Source organism: Pipistrellus hanaki (assembly GCF_964339955.1).
Source record: "Pipistrellus hanaki genome assembly, chromosome: 17".
Classification (NCBI taxonomy): domain Eukaryota; kingdom Metazoa; phylum Chordata; class Mammalia; order Chiroptera; family Vespertilionidae; genus Pipistrellus; species Pipistrellus hanaki.
This window is the reverse complement of record NC_140519.1, coordinates 17,557,406-17,583,172: the sequence shown is the minus strand read 5'-3', so window position 1 is coordinate 17,583,172 and position 25,767 is coordinate 17,557,406. Positions and strand designations below refer to the sequence as shown.

General features: G+C 40.1%; 1 protein-coding gene across 1 annotated transcript in view; it reads left to right on the top strand.

Annotated features, from left to right (window-relative positions):
- Positions 1-1,195: 1,195 nt before the first annotated feature.
- LOC311611852 (uncharacterized protein C8orf34) overlaps positions 1,196-25,767 on the top strand; it is a gene marked incomplete at its 5' end in the record, with an annotated part of 230,278 nt that continues 205,706 nt past the window's right edge. Inside the window, one exon of the mRNA XM_084864358.1 lies at positions 1,196-1,264. Within this exon, the coding sequence (XP_084720484.1) occupies positions 1,196-1,264 (69 nt within the window). The remainder of the gene's footprint in view (positions 1,265-25,767) is intronic.

Here is a 25,767-nt window from a genome sequence, read left to right as displayed (position 1 = left end):
CATTGGAAACCTCAAAGGTTTTTTGTTTTGTTTTGTTTTGTTTTTTTGTTTTTGTTTGTTTTTGTTTTTTCACAAGAAGGAGAGCTCTGGGAAGAAACCTCTGTGTTTGCAGATCTCCAACTTGGAAATCCCTGCGTGATAAGGAAGGTGTTGGCTAAATGTGAGGAGGTCACGTAGTACCTACAGGAACACCGTTCAGTGGAGCAGGGTAGCCTGTGAGATGCAGCCATGCGATTAGACATAGACATGATTATGTGTGGGGTAGGAAGGCAGTCTTGGAAGGGAGGACTGGCTTGTTTTGATCTCTTCTTCCTGTCCAAAGCTGAAGGGTTGCCCCCACCCCTTAGGACTTTTATGCTGGGCTCTCAGCTTGCAGTCACCGGGTCCACTTGCTCCAAGCCAAGTCAGATTTTTCCAAAGGAAGGCAACTTCTTTTCGTGGCAGACCCTCAGACTCACGCCCTTTTTCACAACCCTGCCCTTCTCCGCCCCTGAACCAGGGTAGGCAGCGCAGGAGCTGTGGAGAACAGAGGTTCCCAGGGGGGCGGTGGGGACGACCCCCTTTGCGAACTGCAGCTGCAGCTGCCATATCGTAGCCAACAAGCACCAGATTTATATGCACTTTGAAAGAAGCCCCTTCACCATTGGCTTTTTGAGCAGCGCTGTCGCTAGGGAGCGGCGGGCAGGGCGAGCTCAGGCTGGGGAGAAGCTGGGGTTGTTTGTGCTGTAACCTGGGAGGGGGGCGCGCGCATCCTGCATCCTGCACACGAGGTGCAGCCCTGGCCCCCCAGCCGCCAAAGGCGCCCCCAGGTGCTCCTCTGGGCGGAGCAGCAGCTCCCCGCCAGCCTCAGCCCCCTGGTCCCCGCTGCTGCCGCCCAGAGGAGGCAGGCTCCGCTGCTCCAATTCCCGGGGCGGGCTCCGCAGCCCGGAGCCTGGGGGGCGGTGCACCCTGAGCGCTGAGCGCGCAGTGAATGAGTTCCCCGCGTCTCCGAGTTGCCTGAGTTGGCGGCGCTGTGCGGGTAACCGGGCAGTCCTCTGAGCCCCATTCCCTTACCCGCGGCCGGGCCAGACCTGCACGCCGGGGAGCCCGGGCTCCTGAGCTCCTGTCCCAGCCCCAGGCAGGGCAGAAGGCGGGCGGGCGAGCCCCAGGCAGAGGCGCGATCAGCCCGCACGCACCCTGCGTGGCTTCTGTCTCCATGGCGTCCTATCAGCAATCCCGCATCCAGGCTTACCTGGAGAAGAACAAGATCGGTCCCCTGTTTGAGGTAAGGCTCTGCGGAGGGAGGGGTGCCCTGCCAGAAGCAGAGCACCTGGAGGGGAGGGGAGGGGCGCCCCTGTGGCTGCAGGTCGCTGCCCTCCCTGCCTCCGGGCCAGGGGTCCTGGAACCCGGCTGCGGGCTGGCATCCCCCTGCTTACCTGGGCGCAGACAGGTGAGCGCGCAGGGCCCAGCCTCAGCCTGGCAGGGAAGTTTGAGCATCTGACTGTCCAGCACTCCCAAGTCACACCCAAGACCTCAACAGATAGAGGGAGGGGACACACACACACACACACACACACACACACACGCAGGCACATGCATGCGCACACACACATACACACTTTCTGGAATTCATGCTATTTCGCATACTGAATTTTTAAACATGTGGGCAGTAGTAGAATGGGAAAGGTGGAGGAGGTGCTTGGCAGGGGAAGGAGCACGGTTAACAGGGAGAAGGTGGGTCTGGTAAGGAGTGGGCTTGGGCAGGTGCAGGCATGTTGAATGAAATTGTCAAAGGGAGCCGCTGCCATTGGGGTCTGGATGAGAGGGGAGCCTGCCAGGCCCTCCCTGGATGAGGGGGAGAGAGGGGCGGAGAAAGGCTCAGGGAGAGCACACACTGCATTTACTGGCTCTGTGCTGTGTGCTCTTGCCAACAATGTTGGTGACAAAAATTTGGTAGAAGCAAGGAAGTGGGGAGGACTCAAGCAAATGAGAATGGGAGAGGGAAACCCTGAGCGGGCTAAGGGTCCCACCGGTTGCCAGGGCGCTGGGCAGATGTGGAGGTAGGAGGGAGAGAAGGGAGGGAGGCCACTGCCCCTTCTCCTCCGGGCTGAACTTCTCCCTAGGCACCTGCAGGCATCCAGGGGCTGTGGGAGGGTCCAGATACTCTTGCTTACCCTCGCAAAAAGCAGTTGTGGCCATTCTTTAGGATTACATGTCCCTGGCCTCTGATTGGGGCTGAAGTGCAGCAGCAGGGAGAGGTACCAAGAATGGAGTAGCTTTTCTAGGACTTAAGAGAGTGAGAACAGCGGAGAAAACAGTGATTCAAACTAATGCCTCCTCACAAAAAGGGAGACAGGGACAGGGCGTGCCATCAGATGGGTCTTTTCTCTGGGGAGGAGCGATTTGAAAGAACCAGGATTGCAGGATCTCTTGGTTTTCTGCCCATCCTTCATGTGCTGTCTTGAAAGACTGGCCATAGTTTCTGGAGAAACTCATGTTGTGAAGTTATAACGTCCTACACTGTGTGAATTGATTCTTATTTCTCTAAAAGGGTTAGCAAATGAGGTCCAAATCCAAAAGCAAAGTAGAATTGCTGGAGCTACTAGATTCCTTTTACCTTTAGTGAAATAGAGATGATAGGCAAGGCCATATGCATATTTTTAAAAAACAGGAGCATCATAACCCTTTGTGGCACGTTGTTCCAATTACATCAAAAGAAAGATAAAGTAATTATATTTAGAGTGTTTCTGCTCTCTTGGAATATGTACAGTTTACTAGGGTTGTTTTTTTTTTAAATAGTTGCTGTTCTCAACGTATTGTAAAATTCTGAAGAATTTCTCCAAGTGACAATAGAGCTTGGAATGTATGTAAACTTTCTACATAATTAGGAAATAAATCCAACTTTGTATTTATCAAGTCCGAATTTTTTAAAATGCTCACCAGCTAGTTCTGCACTGATGAGATTTAACTTTTGTCAAAATTTTCTCATAAAATCATAAGACTTCCTTACTAAAAAACAGTGACAAAATTATATGCTTCATGGCCACAGACAACAGTGTGGTGATTGGGGGGAGGTGGAGGAAACTACGCAGGGGAGGGGGTGGTAAATGGTGATGGATGGAGACTTGACTTGGAGTGAACACACAGTGTGGTGTACAGATGATGTGCACCTGACACTTATGTAATTTTGTTCACCATTTGTCACCCCAATAAATTCAATACAAAGGAAAAAAATGATGTGCTTTGATTTTTTGTAGATTTTGTTGATGATGTGTTACATACATCCCATATGTAGTAATGAGTAATTGCTTTTTAAGGATTGATGCGCACTTTTAAAAATTGAAGGGAGAAAATGGAGACATTCTCCTTTAGGAAAAGCAGATCTTTATACAATAATTTTGATCTTTATAGGAGCTCAGTTTTGAGAGTAAAATTACACATACGTCACAAAATTGAACAATCTCACCAGATTGTAGTTGCCTATTTCTTCTCATTCTAGAAAACCAGATAAATGGGTGTAACGCAGATATTGTTGATCTAACATTCTCCTCAGTGCTCCCAGCACTTTGGTCAGTGGTTCTTATGAGAATGGCTTTGGAAACCATGTTTTCAAATATAGTAAGAGGCACAAATTATTATGTATTTAATTCCTGGACCACATTTTAAGAAACAGTGACATAAGCTAAAATCTCCTTTTCTCAGTCACTCATTGAAATGGTTAGATGTCTCCTAGTTTTATTACCTGTGCTTTGTTGTGATTTTTGTGTGTGTTTGTGCTGAGGTAGTGGAGTTGGTGAAATAAGTTTACTTTTGTTTTGAAAATATACAAGACCTGACATTATGTCCTCTTTACAGATTTTGTAAATTTGGAATGTTTTGTTTTTATTTAAAAAACAAACAAACATATTGGAATGCGGTAACTCAAAGAGAGCATGCGAATGTTATTTTTAAACAATAGCAAATGTCACATATACTATTATTGAGGATATTATATCCTGTTTTGTTTGTTTTTCACCTGGATATCTCTTTTTAAAAAATATATATTTTATTGATTTTTTACAGAGAGGAAGGGAGATAAAGTTAGAAACATCAATGAGAGAGAAACATCAATCAGTTGCCTCCTGCACACCCCCGACTGGGGATGTGCCTGCACCCAAGGTACATGCTCTTGACCAGAATTGAAGCTGGCACCTTTCAGCCCGCAAGCTGACACTCTATCCACTGAGCCAAACCAGTTTCGGCTCACCTGGATATTTACTTACTTGCTAGTTTATCTCTTACTTAATTTGCTTATTTCTAAAATCTTATCATTTGAGAAGCTTATAAAGTGTTGCACACAATATGGTTTTTCAAAAACTACTTTAAATTAAAATGAATCTTGTTTCCAGATGATTTAGTAGTGTAAGTTTATGCTACCTTTAAATATGATTGAAGATGTTTTGAGGCATTATAAAACTATATCTAGAAATCATTGCATTAGAGTCTTGGATAATGATATTTTAATCAAATAATAAGATTTAAGATGAAAATGGTCGTGATGACTTACATTCCATAACTGTTTTATATTTTTGTAAGATGTAACACTTTCAGTATTCTGTTGATTTATTCAGGGCTGGCAGGTAGGGAAGCCTGGGCATCGATCTATAAGGAATGCTTGACACCACTTCAATAAATTACCACTAAAATCCCATTTACCATGGATTTCCACACATAGTTCCTTAATTGTGACATGGTTTATCTCCCACCAAAGGCGAGTATTTTTGCAACACACATAGAGAAGAAGCATAATGTAAACACAAGACTTATCTCAAACTCTAAGGCCAACCACTTAACCATCGAAGAATTTGGCAGTCAGAAATTCTGAAACTGAATAATTAACTGGCATATAGCTTCTTATTGGGATCAAGAGATTTATTTTGTTGATATTGTAAGCAGCTTAACTTCATTTCCGGGAGATTATATGCCCTGGAACATAACAGTAAATTTATTTTCAACATAGAGAAGGATACATCGCTGTTAAAATAGAATAATTACTTGGAAATTATTGGTTGTAAGCTGCTCAGGGCAGTCATATATCTTGGTTCAGGCTCGAGCATACTCACAAGAGTGTAAATTTCTAAACTACCAAAAAGCAGAATAAAAGGTCCTTTATAAAATCTCCATGGAATTTTAAATCTCTGTGTATTGAAGATGTGGCCAACCAAATTCACTGTATTTCTCCAAATGCAATCTGATTCGCTCCAACTAAAATCACCTTCTTTATTTAGTTCAAAGAACCCTTACTTACATGGCCCCGAATTTGTGCTGATTGATTTAGCAGGTGTTATGAGATGGACTCATGTCCAGTGTATGGTCACCCATAGTCTGCGTCAGTCACACACTTGCTGCTGCACAAGTGACGTTTTCCAGGTGCCCTGTCCCACACCTTCCAGCAACATCAGCAACCCTGAAATCCGATTGGCCTGGAGAGTGTCAGGTAGTCACCTGGCAGGATCAGGAGATTTGTTACTTACGAGGTAGGTAGGGGAGTTTTGAGAAAATAATTAAATATATTGAACACAATGTGAGCAAACTATCACACTGATGGAGATGGGCGTCACAAATATAAAAAGGAAAAAAGGTAGAATGGACCTTGTAGTGCTGGAATGAAATTGGGGGTATTAATGTGCCTCATGACTTTCAATAATAAAATAGATATAGATGTAATAAAAATAAGTATAGATTTGTGTGTATTAATAAACTAGTATATATAATAGATGTAATAAAATAAGTATAGATTTGTGTGTATTAACAAATGAGTATATATATGAATGCATACATTTATTTCCTCACTCTGCCTTACTGTGAAGGCCTGGGAATAGCAACACCCCAGTAGCAATGAGCACACGTAGTGACCAGATTTTGGATTATAAATACCATTCTCTGTTAGTGGAACGAGGTATCCTTGGAGAATTGGTTGATTCCAGCTTTGGAGCTGAGAAAGTACAAGATGAACCTGGAAAATCTTATGCCAGAAAATAAGGAAGTGGCCAAAGAAAAATAGGTACATGTCAGAAGAATATAGAAGGCAGCTTTAAGAAGCCCTTATTAACTAAATCTTGGACATCTTAAGAATCAAAACAATCAAAAAATGATGGTAACATTATCTTGCTGTATAAAATAGTATTTTATTGCACAGGGACAATAATGAGATCCATGAATGTATTCAATTTTATAGGGAGATGAGAATGCTTTATCATATAGTAGAATGCCAATTAATGAAAATAGAAGGGAGGATGGAGTTAGAAATCACTACTTGGCAACCATCTTCTTAGTAATTCAGGCAAGAAACATGAATTGATGCTAAAACAAATGTGTGAAAAGTGGATGAGGAATGAGATGTTACATTATCTCTAGTGTCTTTTCACAGAATAGTTTTAATTACAAAGGAAAAAAGTAGCTTTATAGTGAAGGAACCTGGCATACACTACTTTAGATAATCAAACCAATCAATATCCTATGCCTTCTGGTAGGATGCAGGTAAAACAACATGGTATTGCTTCTGTAATATTTCTGCCAATCACGCAGGACTTGAATTGAGTAATGGGAAACATATCTGATAAACTGTTGGGGGAATTATGTTTTCCTGGGGTCTTCAAAAATGTGAAGTTGGTGAAAGTCAACCGAAGTCTCAGTCTGAAAAGACGTGTTAAGTAAATACCAAATAAGAAAGAAAACGGGAAAATTTCCAAAGCATTGGGAAAATAGGCAACACTCTTCTAAGGAATCTACTGGTCAGAGAAGAAATCTCAGGGAAATTTAGAAAATACATTGAATATCAAAAAGAAAGATATGGCATATGGAAATACGTGAGACACAGCTCAAGCAGTGCTGAGCGGGAATTTTTCAGCACGAAGGGGCATATGCTACAAAAGTGACCTGTTGTGACTGGTCTGAATGGGGGCCTTCCCTGCTTTCTCTCCCTTTTCTCTATGCCCTCCCTCTGGTGGAGGACAGGCTGAAAGATGTATTAAGGTAATCTGCTGACAGTAGGTGTTTGTTCATATGTTATATCATGTCTTGTATCTAAAGGCAAATCTGAAGCTCCTGAAGGTTATAAAGCTCAGTATGTATCTGTTGAATTAAACAGAGCATTGACTTGTATATATATTTTTTTCTTTCTATGGGGAAAAAAACACATTGAAGCTAGAGCCAGCTAGAAAATAGCATAGTTTTTTGTTTGTTTGTTTGTTTTTTAATTCTCACCCAAAGTTATATTTATTGATTTTCGAGAGAGGAAAAATGAGAGAGAAGAAACATTGATGTGAGAGAGAACATCAATTGGTTGCGTTCCGTATGTGCCCTATCTGGGAGTCAAACCTGCAACCTTTTGGTATACCAGATGATGCCCTAGCCAACTGGACTGCACTGGCCAGGACAGCATCTTCATACCTATTTTTTTAAATGGAGAGCAAAACATCCTCCATTCTATTAATTAGCCTTTATGAACAGTGAATAACTTTTAATTATGTACTTGAGTTAACCTAATTCCCTTTCAGCCATATTTTTCTCGTTGTAATATCTGCTTTCTGGAGAGGGCTTGATAAATTAATTCACACCGCTGTGCAAGGCTTACTGCCTAACTCCCCCAAATTCATTTGCATTTAATACAGAGGAAGATGCATGGTGCAGCTACATGGGGTGAGGCAGGTGATCTTTGGTGATAACTCTGGCTTAGTGTCATTGACTGTCCGCTTGGCCCTGAGCAAGTTACCCGATCCCTGTGAACATCCATGTTCTCATCCGTGTAACATGCCTAAGGAGTATTTTATGTGGAGCATGTGAGAGGAAGCGAAGTCTAAAGAGCCCAGTTCAGTGCCTGCCACTTGGGGAACACCGAGTCAGTTTTGGCTGCCATCACATTACATGCTGCTCCTATATTTCTCTTTTCTGTTGATACTAGTAACCCAGTGACAGACCACATAATAAATTGCTTTTGGAAATTAGAACACACTCAGAGTGTACATCTGCTTAGGCTGTAGCTCTGCTATCTCTGAAAAGGAGAAAGGAGAGCAGCACTCAGCAGAGTAAAGTGTGACTGAGGGTGTGTGTGTGTGTGTGTGTGTGTTCGTTGGTGGGAGCAGGGGAGGCCTTGCTTGTTGCTGTATCTCAACATTGACAATATGCTTTGGCAAAATTTGGAAACATTGCGTAACGTTAGAAAACAGGCCAGAATATCTTTTATTATTTCAGAAGAAACCCTCACTCCCTCATTCCCCATCACTCTCTGTAATATGCTTTTCTTTGTTTTTCTTCACATCTGCATTGTCAGTTGATATTATTTCACTGGATTTTTATAATTTCAGTTTATGTTCTTTTTACTCCACTAGAAAATAACTTCTAAAAGGCAGATATTTTATCAGTTTTAACTGCTTATGTCTTCATAGAAAATGTCTGGTGCATAGCAGGTAGTCTACTAAATAGTTGTCAACACATATATGAATGAAGAGAAATCAGGACCAGCCCATCACTTCTGAAGAGTGTGGCTTGTGTATAAATTATAATGTGCGCTAGGAAGTCTGGGAATATTCTCCGAGTTTATGGGAGATTTCACCTTGAAAACTCATTATGACTTTATTATCTTTTCAACAGATATTAAATTCTTTGGTGCATAATATTTGAAACCTTACTTCCATTCCTTCAATATACATTTATTGAGTACTGTATTACCTACTGAGAACTATAAATGTAGCAAAACATTTCCTGTCCTCAAAAACTCAGGTGGATTTAGAAAAGACTGATACAACTGTAATTTTACAAAAGCTATCTTTGTTTTCTGTGTATATGCCATGTCCATTTTCATATTCATCAGTTCATTGCAGCATTATAATATTAGAAGTAAGACTCATTTTGAAATCAAATTTAGATATTAGTTTTTAAGAAATTTGCCATAGAATCAAGTATGTAAACTGAATAAAGTCAAGGGAAGATTTGTTCACTTCTGTTGTTGAAGCTTTTATTCCTGGAAGTTCTTAGCAAAAATCACATTAAAATATGAATTATTAAAAATATCTAAGTGCTCTGGTTGTTGGGTAGTGTTCTATGTGAAACATTCTGATAGTTTTAGGTTGTAAGTTGTTCCTTTAACATAAAAAAGAGGAGTTTCTTTTTGAAGTATAGCCTGGAGCATAGAGTAGTATATAGCTCCTATTTCTTTACTGTTTGAACTATTGATCAAAATGCATAGTGACAAACTGAATTGAGGATAGATTTGGTTTTTCTTGTATTTGAAATAACATATCTATATGTGTGAAGTGGACTTCATTATATAATCTTTTTTGTAGTTATATGTCTTTGAGATTTTTTTAAAATTAATGCTTATTTTTATGAATTCTTTCTAGTGGACCTGGTATTTCATTTTTTCTTTTTATATTTTGTTTACAAAATATAATAATCATCTTAGCATTATATAAATGGTAATTAAAAACAACTACAGTTGTTCTAACTAAAAATCTTTATTAAGACATTCCCTGATATCTTTTCTCTTAGTGGCATAGCAAGGGTATGGCAAAAACATCTTTAAATTTACACAGAAGACAAATATTCTACTTTTTGGAAATTCATATGAAGCATCATCTTTCACAGAATTATTTTAACTCAAATCCTCACTTAACATTCGGTGAAGACATTGAAGTCTGTGTATAGTTGGCACCATTTCATTGCTATGATCTGTGGATTAGTAGGGAATCTAAGACAGAGATCAGTGTCACTAGTTCATCTATCATTCAGTTTTGAGAAATAATATTTAGGGAAGAATGCATGAGGGTCATGTACATTAAGTTCTCAAGTCATTAAAAATGTATTTTGGATAAAATTAGTTGAACAGTGACTTGGATACCCACTCTGCATGACATGGTTTATTGAAGACTTACTTTCACTGAGTTGTACAGTGATGTGATTTAAGAAGCCTGTACTGAGAGTCACCGTAAGAACCAGATCATGAAAATACAGTTTTGTCAATTCAAGGATGTGGAGGGACATGTTTATTACATTGGACAGAATCCTCTTACTTATGGGAACTACTGCTTAATTTTATAATCCAGAAAAGGCATATGGATATTTAGAATTATTTAACTAATAGCAGGCCCTCCTTTCCCACCACACACCCCCTGCTCTAAGTTTCTGGAAAACTCATAGCCTAGTGATAGCCAGAATATAGGCCATTATCACCCCCCCCCTCCATAATATCCTCACTTGTTGTACTTTATCTTATTCCCTTCACATTTCATTTATGCAATATGATCATAATTTTTAGTTCTGTGGAAGATACCTTAAAATCTTTCTGAAGTAAGGATGAATATAAGTATGTGATACAAATCTTAAAGTCACCCATTCATGGTCCAAGTAATTTAGATACATGATAGGATATATTTGAGCTATCTGTTTCCTGTTGATACACACTCTAGCTGGCTTTCTTTGGACAAAATACTTTGCTCCTTTTGGGTTCTTGAAAATTTATTTTCAGTTTGATGATTTCTCTCCCAGAATGAATTTCGGGAATAGCAGAGACATGGCTGCCTAACATCTGCCTGTGGGTCTGGGCCTTTGCATGATCTATTTGCTCTGCTTGAAAGGTTCTCCCCTCCCCCCAACACCTTGTTTGGCTGCCCCTCTTGCCCTTCAGATCTCAAGTTAAACTTATCAGAGGGACCCTACAGACAGCTCACTCCCCACAGCTTCCCAGTGAGCCTCCATCCTGCCATTGTTTTATTTCCACCCCAGTGCTCAGCCACTGGCACTTCCTTATCCACCTGTTCACTATTTGACTCCTCCTATAATATAACCTCCATGGTCAACCTTGTCCTTTGACATATCTCCACATTGTTCAGGAGCCCATTTCCAGTAATTTGCTATTCATTTTTATTCCTCTTAACTTTTTTCAAAAAGGGTTAAATCAACTTTCCCCAGCCGTTTTGCATGGATTAGCCATTAAAAATATAGAAAAGATGAACTCCACTACACAGGAATGGGCAAAAGTAGGCTTACAGTGGAAATACAAATAAATAATGCATTGGTTAATGAATAATAATACTATAATAAGCTCTGTGTTTCACGTACTCACAACTCTAAGCCTCCTTGTTGCCCATCCCTGGATACGCAATATTAGTACAACTGTGTAAGATACACAAAAAGAATGGAAAGTAAGAATAGTTCATAGCTTTTATATGAGGTACCAGATTAATGGGCTAGTTTTTGCTCTGAGAACCCATTCTGTTTTCCAGGCTCTGTTTTGATGCTATATTGCTTTTAGGTGATTTGGTCTTCTAGAGGCCCTTAAGGACTCTCACATGACTAGTAGCATATTTGCATATTAAGACTGAATTTCTTGTCAGTTAAAACCTTAATGGCGATTTTTGCCCCAGGCTGAGAGAAAAACCCTAATTGAAGAACCAGATCAGAAGTGATGGTGATAAGAGGATGGGTAGAGTGGAAGTGAGCCTCAGGGGAGTAGAAATGGTGCCCTGGGGAGATGAGAAAGAAGTCAAACATTTCAAATACAAGCCTACTGTCACTCTGTGAGCCCTCCCTTGCCTTAAAAACCCCTTTTCAAAGAGAAAACACACACATACACACACACACACACACACACACAATTGTGCACTTTACATATTACCTGTCTCCTGTCTTCACAAGACTTGTCCTCGGCTCTGTAGGAATCAATTGGAAAAATGAACACTGAGGGAGGTGGTGGACAGCATTATAACGGAAACATGGGGCATCTCATTTGGACATGTCTAAGGCCAGGTGGAAATGTGCTGTACCATCACCACATCGACAGCTGTCTACCTGGCATTTTCTATCCCAGAAATAATTGTGAGTGGGTACTGTTTGAAAGACTTTCGATGTAGATTATCTTATAGGTACCTCAAACTCAAATGATTAAAGGAAAGCCAAAACAACACAGGATGTTCCACTCCTCACCTTTTTATTTCAACTACAGTTTAATAATTCTCCCCAAGGCCCAGATAGCCTTCATGCCTGACTTTTCTTAAACAAATATATTTGGTAAATTATCAAATCCTTTCAATTTCTTCTTTGAAATGCCCTTTGCGGCACTTTCTTGCTCTTATCATCATTGCTAGTTTAATCCTGGCAACCACACAAACTCCACCAGGTTGTGCCACTCTGAGCCATTCTACATGTGGCTGACAAATTAACTGTTCCAAACAGTGACATTTATCATGTCATTTATCCATTCACTGGGACCATGCTTCTTAAACATGAGCATGCATCCATTATAACAAATGCTAACTGTGGACAAAATACAGGTTCATGTAATCCCCCCCCCTCCCTCCACCTGAGAAAATTTATTGAATGTGGCTAAAGGAAGGGAATTATTAAATTACAGCAGGTGAGTCATAGTGGTTTTGCACGGATTAATGATATAATTGATGGACTAGCTGTTCCCTATCACCGCTTTGCACATCTTATTTTATTGATTTTCTTAATTCACTGGATCAAGGGGAAATAAACATACAAATCCCCTGGTTTTTGAGACTTGGACTATCTTTCGGATACTTTAACTTGGCTATTGTTTTCATTTCGGACAATACATCAACTAAGGTTCATGTAAGTTTCAAAGCTAATCAAACCTTAGAGAATTTTTGTGCTTGCCTTTTACCACATTTGGCTTTGCTTCCAGTCAGATAAAAGGATGAATTCACAGTCCTGGAGCACTGAGGATGCAAAAGTTTTGCAACTCTGAATTATGAGATGAATTCCTAACTAGGGTGGCATTCAAGGTCGTTCAAAATCTGATTAACCAGAACTTTTCATTATCCCCACACACCACCTTCAATGTAGCCAGTTTAGTTTATCAATTTTGCCAAAACATAATGTCAAGTCTTTTCTTGATAATCTCTCTACAGGTAATGTTTCCCTTTTCTTCAATAATGTCTTGGATTAGGTTCCTTGAGAAATAGACTCAGAGATGCAGCTTTGTATGTACATTCACGGGATCAGCACCTTGAGGGAGGGAGGGTAGAGGGTTTGAGTAGAGGAAGAAGTTACAATAGAGTCCTCAGCTGATCATACAGACAGGATCACCTGGGGGGCTCTGGAATGGGAGGCGGGTAGGGTTGTTCCAGTGGATACACGGTAGTCAGGCCTTTGTACTCCCGCCATCAGAACCAGGCTTCCTCCAGGGAGAGAATGTGACCTTGGCTGAATAAGTTGCCTTCTGTGGGAGGACAATTCTGAGGAGGCTTCAGGTAAGAACCTTCAAAAGCACCCATTCCTGGCAGCTGTCATAATGAGTATTTGTTTCTAAAGGAAATACCTGGGCACACATCCCAGTTTCTACTGTATTCCCCTGTCCAACCATCCACCACTTATTAGGGGATAGTTTGTGTTTGCCTTTTTAATTAAAGTTTTTCACTGCTCTAGTTTCCCCAGCTTTTCTGTTTCTGTGAACTCCTGTTATACTGAGAGGCCGAGCTACTTATTTTAGTGGTTAACCACATTGTTATGTAACTACTTTCTGAGTTATGGCTTTCTTTCTAACTGTTGTTGGTTCTCCTCCCTCCCCTCCCATTTCTTCGAGGATCTGTCTTTTACTATGGTATATGCATCGTAAGAATTCAACTGAATACTTGTTGATTGAATAAATGCGTACAAAACAGCGTGCTCTACAGAAATACAACATAATGTTGTACACAAAGCAAGCTAAAATTTTCTGCTATTTCTAAACTTCACCAGGAAAAATACACAAAGGTTAAAAGATGATCCACAAAAGAAAAAGAATTAAAATTTATAGTTTGTGAGTCAACTAACACCCCCCCCCCCTTTTTTTGTGTGTGTAAACAAGACTGATTTGGATTTTCTTTGTTTTCTTTTTGTAACATAGAGTCCTCAGTTATCAGTGTAGTTATAAATATTGTGATTTGTATAAAAGAAATATTTTCATGATGCCATTCAATCATTCAAGCCTAAGAAAGGTGCAGCTAAAATAAAAGGCATTCTATTTCATTTAATTGTTTGCCCTCTTTCTCACATGGGTATAGTATACATGGAATTGTTAAATGGAGGTTTTGTTATATTTCATGCTGGCTATTATTGATTAGGTAATAATGATTCAATAAAATATAGCTGGTGCATGTTAATTATGAATTTAATGTTTATTAACACAGATTTTATTTAATAGCTAGCAGAGTTCACATTTGTTTTTCTTAAATGTAAAGCAAATGCATTACTGAGCTAAAGATAGATAAACTAGAGGCCTGATGCATTAAAATTCGTGCAAGAATAGGCCTTCCTTCTCCTGGCTGCAGGCACTGCTTTCACTCTGGCCCTCAGATACATTTCCACCTTCACTCGGAGCAGCCTTCCTCCTCTTGCCTTGTCTCATCAATTTGCATATTCCTTCCTTATTGTCTGTGGGCGCTGTCATCTTTGCCATGGAGTTACATTCAATTTGTATAGCCCATCTTTATTAGATAAGACTGGTCATTTTTACTCTACTTTGGACTAGTGAAGGTGCTATAGAATCTATTATATTACTTTCTTCTGTATTTTAATGAAATTTAAAAATATGACTTTGGAGGCTCATGTAAGTAAAGTCATGACCTAAAGTGTTTCCGAATGCTATATCTGTGAAAGCAACAGGAGGGGCTTTTACCACAGGTTAATTTATTGATTGGACTAGAAAGTGGATTTCATTAAAATGCAATACATTTTTCAGTTTGGTTCTAAATGTGCATCTAGAAATATGCTGTTATTATTTTTTACTTTAGCTGGAAATTATTTTGTATTTTTCTTTGCTGAGAGCCATATTGGTGACAACGGCAGAGTGGTTTCTTTTTAGTCATTATAGCTTTTATTTCCTTTTTTGGAGGTCTCCATATGATTATATGGTAGCTACTCTTAATGGAAAATGGGGAAAATGACAGTTTCTTTCAGACTCAGTGGCATTTATGTCTTTTTCTGGTCTTACTCTCATGGCTAAGACCTCTAAAATAATGCTGAATAGAAATGGTAATACTTGATATTTTTTGTGTATGGGTCCTGATTTTAAGAGGAATGATTGCTGTAATCTTATTAGTTTTTTTTTAATAGATACCTTTTATAAAGTTATGAAAGTTTACTTCTCTTAATAGTTTGCTAGGGTTTTTAAATTAAAAGTTGAGTTCAATAATATTTAAAGATATTTCTTTGTATATTGAAATTATCATATGATTTTGACCTTTATTAATGGGAAAAAGTACATTATTGAACTTCAAAAATGTTAAACCAACTTTGTATTTCTGGAATAAATTGATTCTGATTAAAATGTATACTTTATTTTCTTACATTGCTGAATTTGAATTGCTAATAAGTTGTTTAAGATATTTTCCCTCTACTTTTTGGAAGTTTTAAACTTAATTTCTTTCTTTTGTGGTTATCTCAGAAACAGTAGGGTGCATGTTTAACTTAAAATCCTAAAGTTGAGTAACATCTTTGCCTTCCTCATGAAAAATGAAAGGACTTTTCAGTGCTTTACTTCTGGCTACCACTTTCCCCAGCTTATATGCTGTTGTTTATTTCAATTCTTCTCCTTCTTGTCCTCCTCCTTCTTCTTCTTTTGGTTTAGACCCACAGAGCAGACAGGAAACAAATACCTTAAATTTTATGCACATTTTAAGGTGTTCTTTCAAACACCTGTCTCTTGACATCCTTGAAAACAATATACCAGTTCTGTTCTTTTTCAATCTCTGAGTCACACAATTATCCACTGTCTATAAATCAGTGGATCTCTACTCCTGGCTGTAGATCAGCTATGTGGACAAATAAATATTCTTAAGGCATGGGAGCTTTTCTACCTGTCTTTTTAGCAGACTTAGGAGTGAACTTATAGTGTTGTAACAGTCCAGTCGTTCACCTGGATTTTATGCCACTTTATCCTGCAATACCAGGTCTAATCTAGCGTCAAGTTTTCATCCTACTCATGGGTCATAATGAACTCCCTATGAAGACATATGAATGGATTGAGGGAATGGAGGCAATGTAGCAGACTTATGCATTGAAGGAGGCTATGTACGTTTAACTTACTTGTGTGTTCTCTGAACGCATAATAACCTGGCCACACAGTATACTTCTCTTGAGTACCTATTTATTTGATATCAAAGATACTATAAATCGTGCATCTGATCGGTTTTCCCCTTTGCACTGGCTGATAGAAAACTCAGAGCAAATAGATGGTTATTCTCCAGGAAAAGTCTAGAATACTTTTGGTAGCCATTTGAGATACAAATACACTGAGTTGGCCAGATTATTATGCATTCAGAGATCATAATAATCTGGCCACTCAGATTGCTGATATACATATCCAATCTTACGGTTTGGTGAGTCAGAGAATACTCACTTCATGATGAGCATCTCAGGTCTCATGGCCAATTCATATCCCATAGTCAGATGTTCTTAGAGGGTCCAGTAACAAGCCAAGAGGTCCATCTCAAAAGGAAACAGGCTAGCTGGAGAAGCAGACAGGACCTCATTAAAACCCTCTAAGAGTTCTGCCCCGTGATTCTCCTATGAAGGCTAGCCAGACACTCAAAGCAGCATCTTGCTTGGCACAGGCACTGCCAGTATCATTGGATCTACTGGGGCAGCATGTACTGAAGCTGGACCTGCTGCAGAGTCTTGTCTTGCCTGAGTCAAAAAGGGTAGCCTAATGGGTTGTTCACTCTCATGTGGTACATGATGCCTCCAAAATCCAAAGAGGGTTTGCTTCTTTGTAGAATTAGGCGGGGTGAGAATGGGGGTGCAGCCCCTTTTGAGAGGATATTCTACAAGATTAGTGGGCCTTCAGAGGCTTCACCAGCTTGATGCACCCCTGAATTTTCACGGGGCCAGACTCTCTATTGTGGTAACCCAAATCAGGTGTCAGCTTAGCAGATCTAGTTTCATTTTTCTATTACATGGATTAAGTTATATTTCCATGCACTGCCCATCTATTTCACTTTTAAAGACACCATGATTGATTATCTGACAATATGAAAGATTACTGCTGGTCAAAATATTTTGCTTATCATTTTGTCCCTCTTCCCTATTATGGGAAATATGTCCATCTTGTCTATGGAAGTTAAGCATTGCCACCTGGTCTTTGCTAGTTTGGATGACATCATCCCAGCTAATTGCAGAGTCTATTCAGTTGACAACTCACATTGTTATCTCTGGCCTGTAGAGACTGTCACCACAAAACTTATCAAGGGTATTCTCTTGGTAGTGAAGAGACTGTCCTCTAGGCCTGTTTAGAATTGGTGGTAAGCGAATGTACAGTTTGTACTCCACTGTTCTTCTCTTTCTAAGCCTTTGGAGCCTTTTCTTTACATTAGGACTGGAGGCCCGGTGCATAACATTTGTGCACTGGAGGATACTCAGCACGGCCTGTGCCCTCTCGCAGTCTGGTACCCCTCAGGGGATGTTGCCTGCCAGCTTAGGCCTGCTCTCCAAGCCTGCAGGTGGACATCCTCTGAGGTAGGGGTGTCGAACTCAATCAGAGAAGGGGCCAAAATCTAAAATCCAGCCTAAATCGCGGGCCGAATGGTTTACTGAACAGTCATAAACTGACAATGTCATAAACTGACAGCGGAGTGCAGTGATGACAGCGCGGTGCAGGCCACATTGCAAGGCCTGGCGGGCTGGATTTGGCCCGCGGGCCTTGTGTTTGACACATGTGCGAGGGGTCCTTAGGGCTGCCATGGTGGTGGGAGCCTCTCCTGCCTCTAAGGCAGCGCTAAGAAACAGCAAGTCCGGCTCCTGGCTGATCGGCGCTCCCCCTGTGGGAACACACTGAACAGCTCCTGCGTTGAGCATCCTGCTCCCTGGTGGTCAGTGCACATCATAACAACTGGTCGTCCTGCTGTTCAGGAAATTTGCATATTAACCTTTTCTTATATGGGATATACTGGGACATCTCAACCTCATTGAATGTAGGACTCTATTGAGGCCAAGTATCAGTAAATGAGTTCAGCAAACTGTTAGAACATGACAGCTAAAACTTGACATAAGTAATCTCTAGCTTCTCCCATATCAGTTGACTCACAAGATTATAGAGGCTAAAAAGACATATGGTTTGCTTTCTGGATGCTGGAGAACCAGCAAAGTCTGTGATGTAATTTCTTCTTTCTTCTGGTTCTGTAAGTTTGAGGACCCAGGGGAGTACCAATGTCCAAAGCTGGGAGAATATGATGTCCCAGCTTTAACAGACCAAATTTGTCCTTCACTGGCCTTTTTGTTCTGTTTAGGGCCTTAACAGATTGGATGACACCCATCCATGTTGCTGAGGTCAGTCTTCCTTACTCATTATATTGATTCAAATGCTAATCTTTTCAGGAACACCCTTGCAGACAAAACTAAATATTTTATCGGCTATTTGGGCATCACTTAGCCAAGTTGACAAATAAAATTAGCCATCACAAAATTTACTTCTCACCCATTCTTCTCAACTTAAATATTTTAGCCCAAAATTCTGAAACATCTGAAACTGTCTCATTTTACCCTCTGTTACACTGATTAATTTGATAATATCGGGTCTAGTAATAATTAATGTCGTTTTAAAACATTCGTTTAAAATCTTGCTTGGCGTTGACTTGTATTGACATAACTTTCAAACACGTGGTATCTACAGAACGTGTGAAGTGCAATTAACAAGTTTTGCTTGAAAAAGTTTGTGTTTGGTTTGGTTTTTGTTGCAAAACTAGGGCTAAGAAGATGGCGGATGAAGAGCATATTCGGCACTGCATGCTTTACGAGTTCCAATTAGGAAGAAAAGCAAGTGAGGCTGCAAAAAACATCTGTAGTGCTTTTGGTCAAGATGCAGTTAGTGCCAGAAAATGCCAGTGTTGGTTTGAGAAATTTCGCGAGGGAAATTTTTCGTTAGATGACAAGAGTGGTCGAGGCCATGTGTCCAATTTTGATCAAGAAGCTCTTCAAGCTCTTTTGGTGCAAAATCCTCAAATTACCCAACAAGAGCTTGCGACAACTTTAAATTGTTCACAAAAAACAATTTCCAATCAATTGCGTGCACTTGGCAAAGTCCAAAAGTTTGGAAAATGGGTTCCTCATGAGTTGACCGACAACAACCGTAATCAAAGAGTCACAATTTGCAGTTCGCTCCTCTCTTGTCAAAACTGTTTGCCGTTTTTTAGAGCAAATTGTTACCGGAGATGAAGAATGGGTGCTGTATGTTAATTTGAAAAGGCGGCCTCAATGGTTGGACAAAAATGAGGCTCCGCAGCCCACGCCAAAACCTGACTTGCATGCGAAAAAAGTGATGTTGTGTGTTTGGTGGAATTTTAAAGGAATTCTTCATTATGAACTTTTACCATCTAACCAAACCATTACAAGTGCAGTGTATAGTGCCCAATTGGAAAGGTTAGCCCAAGCTTTAAGAGAAAAAGAACCCGCGCTGATTAATCGGGAGTAATTCTTCACCATGATAACGCACAACCTCATACTGCAAGAATCACTGCTGAAAAACTGCGCCAGTTGGAATGGGAAGTTCTCCCTCAACCTGCATATTCTCCTGATATTGCCCCTTCCGATTACCATTTGTTTCGTTCTTTGCAAAACTTTCTTCTTGGAAAAAAATTTAATAATGAAGAATGCCTCAAAAATGCATTGACCGAATTTTTTGCATCAAAATCACAAGAATTTTACAACAGAGGGATTAAAATGCTTCCTGAGCGTTGGGCACAAGTAGTAGAAAACAACGGCAACTATATTGTTGATTAAATTTTGTTGTATTGTTTAAATAAATTCGATTTAAAAAAGTATTAGAAAACGACATTACTTATTACTAGACCTAATACGATCTATTTCCTTAGTCACAGTATTTTTATTTACAGTAGCATGTGGCTAAAAAAACAAAATGCATTTTTCTCTAGATTTATTTTGAAATAAGTACATTTCTTGGAGTTTATTATCCAATTAGTAATCGTGGTATACCACACAGTTAAAATAAATAGAGCCACAAGGCATTATTATTATTAGCAAGACCAAAATGATATATTACAATTCTTTCTTAGTTAAATAATGGTTAAACTAAATGTAGGAATTTTTCTGTGAAGTTCATATTAGGACCATATTTGTATCTATTCTGATATGTTTTTGATAAATCTACATCAAACACAGGATGGGAGCTCATAATCCTTGATACTCAGGTTGTTACCTCATGATATCCAATTTAAAATAAAAAATGTTCTCCAATTTCTGACTGTGGCACAGCAGGCTACAGTCTATTTCATTGTTCATATTAGACATGATTTGTTGTAATTCAAAATTGACCAGATATGAATATTGTTCAAGGATCCTGCTAGCCACCAAACAGATGAAAACATTTGAACTTCCTTGTAATTATTCAACGTGAGCTTGGGGATTCAGAGAGTGAAGCCTAGAGAACACCTCAGAACTCCTAGACATTAGTGTATTTTTTCCTGCGGTTAAAAAAGTGCATATGTAAAACATACTAATCAATTAAAAGTAGTTATCTTTCATTCTCTTTTATTTATTTTTTTATTTTTATTTTTTATAAAATATATTTTATTGATTTTTTACAGAGAGGAAGGGAGAGAGATAGAGAGTTAGAAACATCAATGAGAGAGAGTCATTGATCAGCTGCCTCTTGCACACCCCCTATTGGGGATATACCCGCAACCAAGGTACATGCCCTTGACCGGAATCGAACCCGGGACCCTTCAGTCCCCAAGCCGACGCTCTATCCATTGAGCCAAACCGGTCCTGGCATTCTCTTTTAAAAAATAAATTATTTAGGCTTAAAGCATGTAGATAATTGGTCCAAGATAAAATAAATCTAAGTGCCAGAATTAGGATTCTCTCTTAGGAAAAAAGAAGTGCTTGATTTTGTGATTGTAAATTGTTCAAATACCAGTTTCTTCTTTTACTAGAAGTGTGTAGGAAGTTAACTCTCTTAACTAACAATCAAACGTGAAATAGGATAAATAGTTCCAGCTTAATGGATTATTGTAAAGATTAAATAAGAATATGTATTTTGATTGAGCAATTCATACAACACAAGCTAATAAGTAGTTTTCTCTTCATGTAGGAAAAGGTATTATAGAATCAATGTCAATAAGATTCTTTGAGCAAGTTTTCTAACTCTAGCAGAGATGGCTTTGTGATGACTCATCTGCATCCTCTTCATTGGACTTAATTTTATGCTGTATAGGAGAGATATTTTATTTCTGTGCAATAAGGAGATGTGGGAAATTGAATTTTTTAAATAATTTTTTGTTGATTTCAGAGAGGAAGGGAGAGGGAGAGAAAGAGATAGAAACATCAATGATGAGAGATAATCATTGATCAGCTGCCTCCTGCACGCTCCCCACTGGGGACTGAGCCCGCAACCTGAGCACAAGTCCAGACCAGGAATCAAACCATGACCTCCTGGTTCATAGGTTGACTCTCTACTACTGAACCATGCCAATCAGGCGGAAATTGAATTTTTGACATGGGCTTTACCTACATCATGTTCTAAGCCAGTGGTGTCCAAATGTTTTGATCATGCCACCTTATTGATAAAAATGTTTGTTATGCATCCACAATATTTATGTTCATGTCTATATTATAGGCATATACAAATGTGTTAATAAATTTTATGCACAATAAAACATGTAAACAAGGACATTTTCAAGAGATGAAATAAAAATAAATCAAAATGTAAGTCTAATATTTTCTTCCATTCCCTAACAGATGGCCATGTGTACTCAATTAGGACACCACTGCTTGCTCCAACCACTAAGTGGAGGAGCATGGCATAGTTGTGATAGTGACTTATTATATAGAATATTCATATGTTTCTTTCTGCTTCTGTTGGTGTTCTTGTGCCATTAACCATTTAGTCAAACTCCAGAAAAGAAACAGGATGACACAAGACAAGGCAATCTTTTAATCTTGAAAGATGATTCATGAAGCATTTCTTACAGAGTTGGTCCCGGGGAGTATTATTTTGTTTAGGAAAAAACCATAACTATTTAAATCACAAACTATCTAAATTAAATGTTTTTATGTATTGTAATCTAGGAATTATCATAGAAATTTAGTGGGCACTTATATGGCCAGCACTGATCTAGGTGTTAATTGGTAACAAAAGTATGAATATACTTGAAGATGCTACTTATTTTAAACAAGAGGCTTGGTGCACGAAATTGGGGTATGGGGTGGGTGTCCCTTGAGTAGGATCCCTAGGCCTGGCTGGTGATCAGGGCCTACTGGGACTTTCCTTCCCCCAGCTGCTGGCACTTGGCCCTGCTACCACTGCTGCTGCCACTGTTGCCATCAGTGTAGCACTGCCCCCCACCTCCCCTGCCACCAGTTGCCTCCCTTTACAGGCGACAGGCGTGGGGTGCGATGGCTTGGCTGGCCTGGCCTCTCTCTGTGGGATGATCGCTGGCTGGCCCCATACACGCACCACATTGTCACAGGCCAGTGGCCTGGGCCTCCCTCTGGGGGTCCATTGATCGTGGAGCTCTGTGATGGATCGCCAGCAGAGGGCAGCTTGGGCCTCTTTGGAGAGATCACAGAGCCTCCCTGTCCCCCCCCCCACACACACACACACACCTCCGCCCCCCCAGGCCTCCCTCTTTGGGGTGATCAATCACAGAGCCCCTCCGCCCCCATTGATCACCCCACAGAGGGTGGCCTAGGCCTCCCTCTGTGGGGCGATCATGGGGCAATGGAGCCCCCCCCCCCCCCCCCCCACCACACCAGCACCAACCACATCGCACCTGCTTTGGCTGGCCTGGCACCAGTGCATGTCATAGTGTGATCATATAGAAGGTTGTCTGGATGATCATTCTGCTGGATGGTCGTTCTGCTGTTGGGTAGTTCAGTTGTGTGGGGAGCGGCTATAGGGTTAAGCCTTGGACTGACCTGTTGGCAAAGCCACAAACATGTCCCGGCTTAGAGGGCACAGCCCTCTTAGCATAATTAAGATTGACCTTATGACACTCCCTAGATCCTTCCTGGGTAGCTAATGAACTGTGGGAGGTGCAGCAAGTGCTGCCAAAACAAATGAAACTCACAAGAACATTGTAACTATGGTGACCACTACCTTGTTTACCTCTGGCTATAAAACAAAGCATCAGCTTGCTGTCTGGGTCTCTCTGTGGCCTCAGCCAGGCACAGGAAGATCCACCTAGACCCAGCTTATTCTCTTTGTCTTTTCTTCAATCCTTCGCCGTCCCCCCTCCCCCAGGCTTGCCAAATCCTTGGCTGTGCTGGCATGGCATAGGTTGACTGGCATATTATGCTTTTGTTATTATATATTATTAGGTTATTATAGATTATTATTATTATTATTATTATTATTAGAGATGCATTTGGCTGGATTGCCAACTAGTTAAGAGAATGGGCGTTAGAGTAAGGCACATCTAAGTTTGAATCAAGTCCTTTGATGAGTCCTATAACTCATAATCTCCCTTCATTAATTCAACCATCATCTAACTTTCAAATATTATGGAGTGGCCACAGTCAGCTATTGACTGTGCTAGGCACCATGGTGCTGAGGGTACACAAGCTGCATGAGACAGTGCCAAGGACCCTCTTCTGTTCTGTGTATGTTTGTACCCACAGGTGAAATATGGTAGCAATCATACTTGGGTAAAAACTACTGTTTGAATTGTAACCCTACTATTCTGACTTCGACCTTCACTTACTTACTTTGTTCATCGCGCGATGGGCTTAGGGAGGATGAGTTCAAGTTCTGGGCAAGGTTACAGGCAGAACTTTCTTTTTCATTAAAGAGCCAGCCCTATGTATACTTAGTGGTTATCTCAATGCTGGCCTCGAAAACAATACAGTTCTATCCAATTTAAAAAAAAATGCACCTGGCATGGTATTGAGATTGTGGGCATATCTGGTCTCTGGCCTACAAGGTCAGACAGCTAAGTTTATCTTCATCATTCTTCAAATGGGCTAAAGCAAACTAGAAAGCAACATTTTATCTAGGAAGAACAGCAGAAAATTCCAAACAACTGTTTGTTGCAGAATGGGATTTTTCCTTCTCAGAACCTTTAAAAATAACTATCTGCCCCTAAAGTGGCGCAGTCGTGTAGGGTCCGCCTGTGTGTGGTACTCTTGCGGCTGCCCTGACCAGTTCAATAAATTCTTGCCTGCTTTTTAAAAAAATAAATCATCAGCCTCCGGTGGTCTTATTTTGAACCCAGGGTTCGACCCCACAACAACACGGCCTTGAACAATGCATGTGTTTGTTGTGTGAATGAAGGAAGGAAAGAAAGATCATTTGGTCCATCAGAAAAGACAGCCATAAAATAAAACAAAATTAGGTATTTAATTTTGATTGTATTGAGAAGAGAGAGGGAAAGTACCGCTCTTGTGAGTGCTTAAAAATGAGGGACCTCACCTCAGGAGGCCGAGGTAAATTATAGAAGGCTTCTTCAGGCAGTGACAGTGAGGCAGGACATGACTTAACAGGTTAATGTTAATGAGTTGAAAGAAAAAGTGCAAACAGGATTTGGGCAGAGGAATGATAAAAAATATCACAGGGTGGAAGAATGCTCTGGTGTAGTTAGATGCTTGGCTTAACTGAAACTGTAATAAGGCTCCTGGGCCTCAGGAGAAGAGATTAGGGAGGAGGAGTGCTGCAGGACGTGGCTGGACAGTGGCAGGAGCCAGATCTTCTGAAACCTGTAGGTTCATTGCACTTCCTCCTTTTGGCTTCCCTGCCTTTTTTGTTATGTACTGTGTGTTTGCCTCCTTTTCTCTCATTTTACTTCACTCTGGCCCTGCCTGAAATGCAACTATATTTTAATGTAACAGATAAAACCAAAACTAAAAAAAAATCCTTAAAAGATTACAACTTATTGTATATACACTCTGTTTTCTATGTTTATGCTTGAATGGTAACAGTTTTCAGCTTATCTTCCCGATGCTTTGATTTGTTGGGAAGAGTTAGGTTGAAGTTTCTCCTACAACAATGTAGGGTGCCTGTCTCAGAATGAAGCCCACAGTATGGAGAGCAGAGCAGAGAAACAGAAATGACCAGTTCCTTGTGAAATCCTTGATGTTAGTAAGCCCTTCTTTCAACCACCTAGAAGTCTGTCTAGCTGAGTAAGCCAGTCAGTTGCCTTTATTATTTAGGCTAGTTAGAACTGGGTTTTCTGTTGCTTGCAACCTCAAACAACTTCAACAATGATTATATATGATAGATAAGTTTGGGGACAATAAATAGAGAGTTTGGGATGCCTGTGTTTGTTGTGAGGAACATTTATTTTTAAAATCTGAAGTCTAGATCAATATATAAAGGCTGACATTAAGAACATTCAGCTAAAAATAGAAACCTAATACTAGACATTTCAAAAGGTGAAGGATTATCTTTGAAATGAGAAGATAAATGGAGGCATCAAACATGAAGTAGTATTTGAATTTCTTGTATATTATTAAATGCCTTTGAAAAGTTCTTCCTTAAGGTTTTCAAAGAAAGACTTGCCATATGAACAAAATCATACTTACATGCACTTATATGTATCTTAATAAGCTGCATATACTTATATAAACCCACTAATTAAAATTGACTATTACCCTAGTTTGTAAACAGTGGCCTGTAACTAATCATTGTTTGAAGCGTAATGAGATGATGGACTGTTTTAGCGAGTCATGGGTAATTGAGAATCAAAGACTTCACTTCTGTCAGAAATCCTAGTGTTTACATTAGTTGTCATCCCCAGCCCCAATCTATTCCTGATGGCAAGAATCAGACTCTCTTCTGAATGAAACTCCAGGAAGGAGCTA